The sequence below is a fragment of the Lagopus leucura genome, unplaced genomic scaffold (assembly GCF_019238085.1).
Source record: "Lagopus leucura isolate 7727_CA_CO unplaced genomic scaffold, USGS_WTPT01 Super-Scaffold_100002, whole genome shotgun sequence".
Taxonomy (NCBI): domain Eukaryota; kingdom Metazoa; phylum Chordata; class Aves; order Galliformes; family Phasianidae; genus Lagopus; species Lagopus leucura.
Genome location: NW_024962263.1, coordinates 52725450 through 52733237, shown reverse-complemented (window position 1 = coordinate 52733237; position 7788 = coordinate 52725450). Strand labels below are relative to the sequence as shown.

Here is a 7788-nt window from a genome sequence, read left to right as displayed (position 1 = left end):
AGGCCTACTGGGAATGGGAACGTGCAGGAGGATATGGGTGCTCAGCTGCATCCAGACATTTGCAGCTCTTGGTACTCAAAAGTGTTATACATTCAATGAGCATGCTTATAAAGAAACAAAAGTTCTGAGCAGCTTTGGGATCACACCTCTAGAAAATTATGACCTAAGCTCAATGATTTTTTCCTCTATATTTTTTTTTATCCCTTTCTTAAAGCTATTTTAATATCCTGTTTCTACTATATTTGTGAGAAAAATCTGAGGAAAGAGAATTTACATAGAAAATGCATGCTCTGTGTCAGGAATAACAGCAGGAACTGGAGTCCCCACTCAATGCCTTTCTAAATAACTTGCCTTTTCACTCCCTCTGGTGGTGTAAATGTTTTGTGAGGAGGTACAAGTTCTGTAAGTACTCAGCATGATCTTAGTAATGAGTTGATAGTTTGTTGGTATAGAAGTAAACAGGAAAAAAGGAAAATCTCCAGCAAGTATGCAAGGGGGTTTTGTTTTTCTTTTCCACTGAAGGGGAAAGAATTTGCTTATTTTCTCTTATACAAGAGACAAACACTAAATAATTGCCTTTGGTTGTAATTATGCTTTATCACAGAACCACAGGCGTTGGAAGGGAACTCAAGACATCATCAAGTCCAACCCCCCTGCTAGAGCAGGTCACACAGGTAGGCATCCAGATGGGTCCTGAATATCTCTGTAGAAGGAGACTGCACTGCCTCTCTGGGCAGTGAATAGCAGAATTATACAGCTTTCTCTATTGGCCACCGTGAAACTACTTTAAAATAAAGTGGAAAGATTGAGAGGGTTGGGGACCTCTCTGATTGGCATGGGCTGGTCTGCCATGAGCTGTTCTTACTATGCTTACTGTTCATACACACAGAGCCTGGAGTATTCCTTTCCTGAACTGAAGCACAAGGGTTTGGCTAAGACTGTGTGGGCCTCCTCCTATCTATCTGCAGTATCAGCAGTAGGTCACACAAAAAATTTCTACTGTGAGGAAAATTGACTTATTTTATATTTTGTTTATATTCATAAATACATCTTCACAGCAACTGTGCTGTATCAAGATGTGATACTACTGAATTTCATTATAGCTGGTTAAGTACGGGCTGAACAGGAGCATAAATCCTTCCCCTGTAAAAGAAGTACAAAGACTTGTGGGCTACAAATTTTGCAGAGATGTTACCTCTAGTGCTGCTGTGGTAGTCAAAGGTTAGCTTCTAGAGAGCACTAAATTGTCCTTGCTGATAAGCAAAGCCAAACATCTGACCTCTCCCTCTCTTGCTAAATGCTAGTTTTGGCGATGTTTGGACTCCTCCAGAATGTTCTGTTTCCCATTGAAACAGAGCACACAGTAGAAGAAAATACATGGATTGCTTGCTTTAATATTGAAGCTCTGCGAATCAGAGGAGGCCTTACTTACCCTTTGGCATTTCCCAGGCTGTCCAGCTTCACCTTTACTCCTATACACAGCTGCCAAACTGCAGTGCCTGAAGCTGAATCTCAGACATCCCTGTGTCGCAGGAAAATCCCAGGCTTTTGGGGAAACACTGAATTCTTCTCAGATGGTCAATCTGCTATTAAGGATGAGAAACAATTTGTGAAAGGATTGTATTTACCACAGGTAAACATTTTTCTGTTTTTGATGAAAAAAAAAAAAAAAAGACAGACAATGGAAAACATAAGAAATGTGGCAGTTTATGGCACTTCCCATATTTTCATGTGTGGGAGAAGAGGAACTGAGTATCAGAAAGATAAAGAGGCTGACTGCTGATATCAACTGACCATCTCAGAAATGCATTTAATATGTGTGTGAAGATCAAGTTTTGCAAAAACATGTTAAAAAACACCTTAATAATCAGTAGCATTTCTACCGTAAATAGAAATCCCAGCTGGTGATAAGGCAAATGTGTAGCAGCATTATCAACATTTTCAGGTGATGGATATCAGGAGCAATGCTAAATCTGTACCACTCCTCCTAAGGTGCTTGTTTTGCTAAAAAGAACACAAACACAGCAAAAACAAATACCCTGCAAACATATTTCACCTGCATTCTTTAATTTTCAGGGAAGGATCCGTAAGCAATGAAAATACAGTAATCTTGAAAAATATCTTTTCATTGAATGTTGTTTAGTATCAAAACTGCATGCAAAATTCACACTAGTAATGTTGTGGACATGACAGTAGAGTGCTGTGAGCACAGACTGATAGCCTGAATGAAGACAGACTTTGTTCTTTGTTCCATGCAGTTTAATATGCCAGAAAGTACATCATGCAGAGGAAAATGCTGAGATACACAGACCTTCCTGCACAGCAAGTGGTTGACCAAAGAGAGACATCATTATGAATTACAAGCATAGCTGAAACAACAGTCAGTTGAGGGAAAAAGACCACCCCTTTCTTTTACCTTTCTTAGCAGGCAGCAAGATGAAGCCAGGACAACAGTTCCTGCAGCACATTCGTTCTCAACACTTTCTGGACTTGCTCTGACAAAGGACAGCTTCTGTACCTGGTAGAAATCAATCGCGTGCTCCCCACTGGCTTCAGTGAAGTTGAATTAGACACAGCTGTTCCCCAAAGTAATCCTTCCATTTCCATTACATCTGGGTTTTGAAATGAGCACTGGCTGCTTCACAGAATGTTAGTGATTTGTAAGAGGAAATGATTTAATCATCAACACAGTTATATGATATTATAATATATCAGAGTTTGTAAAATTACTGCAATCTGAAAGTGAAATTCTTGTTTGGGGTCTTTAAAGGAACGATGTGATAAACATTTCACGTCTATAGCAGACCATTAGGCTGCAGCAGTGGGAAGGGACCTGCTGCTAAGGACTCTCAGGAGGCATCTGAAAATCTGAGCATGAGCTGCACAGGTCTTTGTGGACCTCCTGAAACCCATTCTCCTTTCCCATGTAAGTGAAAATGCAATTCTTTAACTACGTTTCTCTGCCCCTCTGTACTCATAGGTAAAAGTACAAGGAAGACCATTAAGATGAGAAAATACTAAGAGATTGCAACTATTTTCACAGTATTCTTTGTGCAATGTGTAGACATGCGAATGCTGTTGAAATGTCCACTGATCCTTTCTCTCCTCCTCATTAATGTTAGAAGTAATCTAAGATCTACTCGTTTATCATTTGTAGGGAAGAAGCCAGAATCTTCTCCACGTTGCAGTAGGGCCAATTTGTATTAAAAATACCTTCATTTTATAGGACCAAAATAAAATTATGTGCAGGAAGGTGATTGTCCATAAATAGATGATGAATAATAAAGTAAACATCAATTCTGGAGAAAAAAAAAAAAAAAAAAAAAAAAAGCTGAAAATACAGCCGTGAACTACTCTATTTTCCACAGTGGGTTCTAAACCCACATCTAGCTATTTTATTTGCCAGTGATGGATGGCTCACCCCTAATGCAAGGTTGAAGTCATTCTTGTCTGTTCTCATGGGTTTGTGTTATTTTCTCTCATTTTCCTGTATGAAATAACCTCAGTGTCTTATTTTTTTCCCTTGGTTTATTCCCTACCCAGTGCCTTGGTTTATTGTTTATTCTTTGGAGCTCTGCCTTTTTCAGTACTGGTAAATTTGTGATAGTTTTTTGTAAGAAGTAAGGAGGATATGAAGGAGATTGAGGAATCATTAAGCAAGACACTTCACAACACACCTTTATTTGGCTTTACAAATCTCCAGTGAGAGTCATGTGGCTTAAACTCACAAGGCAATAAATTTTAAAACAGAAAAGGGATCTGCTGCAGCTGTGTGAGCTATCACATTAGGACGGAAAGCACATGAGAGAGAAGGGAAAAAACAAACACTAGGGAAAGAGATGGAAAGCAATGCTGAGGAAATAAGTGCTAGAAAGTTGAGTTGAGAATGACCTATCTGTCCCCAGTTTGTATTTCAGGCAGTGAAATCTGAAGCACTGTGGACCTTCGCAGGAAGGCTGGAGCAAAAAGCATTCTTTGGCCTCAATACCCTCGGAAAGAGCAGACAGTGGTAAGAAGAGAGTATGGTGTTGGCTCTATGAGTTGGTTCTGCAGTCCATCAGTTTACGAAAACTCCTCCGGAAACTATCATCCAGAAAGGCATACAAGAAAGGGTTGAAGCAGCTGTTGGCATAACTCAAGCTAGTGATGAAATAGGAAATCCCAACAATCTGAGGAGTTTGTGGGATATCTGTGGTGAGGGCCACCACTGTGCTGAGGTGATAGGGTGTCCAGCAGAACAGACACACAGCCAGGATGACAACCACCATCAGCGTCACTTTTTTTTTTGCTTTATCCAGAGCTTTTGCATTGCTATGAAGATGCACACGTCTCAATCTGCACAACATGATGGTGTAGAGGACGCAGATGGTGGACACTGGGATAGCAAAGCCTAAGATAAGGGTGTAGATCCGACTGCCTTTCCACCACATGATTTCAGGATGAGGGAACACGAAAACACACTGGGAGCGCCCCTGCTCCTTGTGTACCTTAGCAAAGACAGTGAAGGGCAGGATGATGACTGTGACAAAGGACCAGATGCAGAGGCTTAGAATCTTGGCAGCTCGGTAGGTGCGGTAAGACATCTTCCTGGACTTGGTGGTGGTCACTACAACAAGGTAGCGGTCAACACTCATAACAGTGAGGAAGTAGATGCTGGAAAAAATGTTGTACTGGTCTATGGAGATAATGAGCTTACACATGAACTCTCCAAAGGGCCATTGTAGGAGCAGGTAGTCAGCAATGTTGATGGGCAGCACCAAGGTAAAAAGCTCATCAGCAATGGCTAAATTGAGAATGAAGATGTTGGTGACTGTCTTCATCTTTGGGGCTTTGAGGATTACATAGATGACAGCGGTGTTACCTGTCAGTCCCACAGCGCAGATGATGGAATAGATGACAGGCATCGTGATGTAGGAGGTGGGGCTTGGTGGGGAAGTGGGAATATTCAGCTCCTCATCTCCTCTCCTTGCACAGTCTGTGTGCCCAGCCACACATGTAGAATTGAGCTCAGGGATAGAGGTATTTTCCATGGTCACAGCAGAGGGCCTAGACCTGCTGGTAGCAAGAAGGGCTAGGAGAGAAAGGCAAGGAACTTGGTTATTCTCAAGCTTGCTTCCTCAAAGCATCCAACCAACTGGTGTCTTCCGTTCTGCTCCCATGTGTGTCCCACCAGAGATGTCCTGCTGGGAGCAAGGGGACATTGTTGAGAGCTCAGCTGCTGGCAGAAAGTCCCACCATCCAGTTGTAGCAGAGACAGTCCCTTCTGACTGTCCTTGACCTCTGCCCAAGCTAACTGGAAAGGTTGCCCAAGGAGGTTGTGGATGCCTCATCCATAGATGCATTTAAGGCCAGGCTGGATGTGGCTCTGGGCAGCCTGGTCTAGTGGTTGGCAACCCTGCCCATGGTTTGAAACTAGATGATTTTTAAGGTCTTTTCAACCCAGGCCATTCTACGATTCTGTGATTCTAAGATTCTAATGGGTTGGGGGTGAAGAAGGCAGTGCAGAGTTCTGCACCACTTTAAGGTGACCCCCTGCAGGGGTTCTCCAGTCCCTCCCCAGAGTTCCTTTCACAGACGGGTTCAGGGTGACTCTCCCAGGCAGGACTGCCAAGAGCTGAAAAGGAGGGATCTGATGTCTCTAGGATGTTTGGGGCTGAGAGATGGGAAGTGAAGAGCCCCGGGGCCAGGCTAGCAGGATGTGAGGTGGTCGCTGAAGTTTGATGTTGGAAAGTCTTGCTCCGTCCTCGAAAATAATCCACCCCACCCGTTCTCCTGGGGCAGGGGGTGTTAAAAGCAGAGGAAGAGAAAGCTCACCTTTCCCTGGCGGATGTGGGCAGGAGCCGGCGGCAGCCCCGGGTGCACCGATGCGGTTTCTTGGTCGGATCCTAAGCACAGCCGGGAATTAAACGCGTGCTCATCTCGATCTAGGAACAACAAACAGGCATCGGTAACCGCGGAGAGGAGCGTGCAAAATTCAGTACCTGGAGCTTTCTCTGGGGAGGGGGGGAGGAGAGGAGTTTGGGGGGCAGTTACCTCAAGTCGCATCTCCTCCCGACGGCGGCAGATCGCAGCACAAGGAAGGTGGGAGAAATCCGAGTTCTAGGTGGCATCTGTCGGTGGTGCGGGGTCTGGGAACGCCGCATCCCCCCGCCCGGTCCCGGGGTGTCCGCGGCTGCGCTCCCTCGGGCGGTGTTGCGCCCGTCGTCTCGATTCCACGGGTGTGGAGTGAAGCGGGATGCTCCGACGGGAGCTCTTATACCTTCGCGCTTTCCCGCTGTCATGCTGAGATAACGGCAGACTTACATGGACCCCCGCGGGAGGCAATCTTTTGTAAAGGGTAATTCAGAGCTTGATTACCTTGTTTTCCCAGAAAGAACACGGAGTATCTGTCTATCTGGCTTCAGCTTTATCTGTTTTGCTCCTTAAAGGAGATTGAATTTCGTGAGCTCGCGGTGCATCTGATAAAATTTTGCATCATTTACAGTCAAAGTGAAAAGTGTCTTTTGTGGTGTGACTGGCAGTACTGACTGCATACCTGAAGCTAATATTGTAGTTTATGCTTTCTTTTGCCAAATAATTTGGCAAAATTCTTCAGTATCTTTGAGCTAGCACCATGAAGTGAGAGAGAAACATAGCTCTGACTGTCCCATGCCCTGATACACATTTAGCTGGATAACTGGGATTTCACAAGTATGAGAATTCAAGCAAACCAATCAATCAGTAAATGGATAAAAAAAATATCGCCATAGAAAACTATTTATCTTTTATTATATACTGCTTGTAGCTATAAAATAAATGACACATTGCAATACAGAATACACTGTGTGTTCTGTGACTTTTGCCTTCCTTAACAGAAACAGAAAGCTGTTCACATACTTAAGAGCTCCCGTGAGAGTGACATCAAGTCTAGGTTGCAGGTCTGCCACAGTGCTTTGATCCCTTTTCTGCATACTTTGTACTTCAATAATACAAAAAAAAAAACAACAAACAAACAAACAAAACAAAAAACAAAAACAAGAAAACATCACCTTTGCACCTTTCTGTCATAACTGTATTGTTAAATACTGGATGCAATCAAAACTCCTGGTGATCATCTTTTCTTTTGGTCTTTGATTTGGTCTAGAGGGAGGTGTCCCTGCATTTAGCAGGGGGTTGGAACTAGATGTTCTGAAGAGTCCCTTCCAACCCAAACCATTCTATGATTGTAAGATTTTATGATTTCCAATGATTTTGTGTAGACATTTTCATGAGACCCCTCTTCACTTTTTTATTTACCAGTGTTACCCAATTACAAAATACAAATTTAATCATGGTTAAACTGATTTAAGTATATTTTTCCACTGTTTTCAGATGTGTCTCTGAAGATCCTCTTTTGTGATCCTCTTTTGTTGTTTCAGAATTGTTTTGCCTCCCCAGAGACTGAAATAGGAGTTTTTATTGAAATCTAGCAACAGCATTATTAATATTTTAGATTTGTTTTAAGATTAGCCATGGCAAACAGGAGGCAAATGCTGAGCAATGTAGTACAGAACTAATGCAGGGTTTGTGATTCACTTTCTGCAGCTCTAGACAGGCAGAAACTTTTCTTTATAGAGATGTTGGAGGATCTCAGCCACAGTGGATGCTTATTGCAGTAACATAATAGGTAACCTAGATAAACAAAATATGTCCTTCTGCTTGCGATGACTGGGGAACATCCCTGATGACTACAGAAGGCATGTCATACTCATCTGCAGACAAAACAAGGAAGACAGTCCAGGGAACTACAGACTGATTACTCTCACATCA

The 7788-nt window shown here is 43.0% G+C and overlaps 1 protein-coding gene across 1 annotated transcript; it reads right to left on the bottom strand.

The window, feature by feature from the left end:
* Nucleotides 1-4034: 4034 nt before the first annotated feature.
* Nucleotides 4035-5030, bottom strand: NPBWR1 (neuropeptides B and W receptor 1). Its single transcript, XM_042870022.1, has one exon. The coding sequence runs from the start codon at nucleotides 5028-5030 to the stop codon at nucleotides 4035-4037; it is 996 nt and encodes a 331-aa protein (XP_042725956.1).
* Between the last annotated feature and the right edge of the window lie 2758 nt (nucleotides 5031-7788).

Coding starts and splice junctions, on each gene's coding strand:
- NPBWR1 (XM_042870022.1), bottom strand. CDS start 5,030: ATGGAAAATACCTCTATCCCTGAGCTCAATTCTACATGTGTGGCTGGG.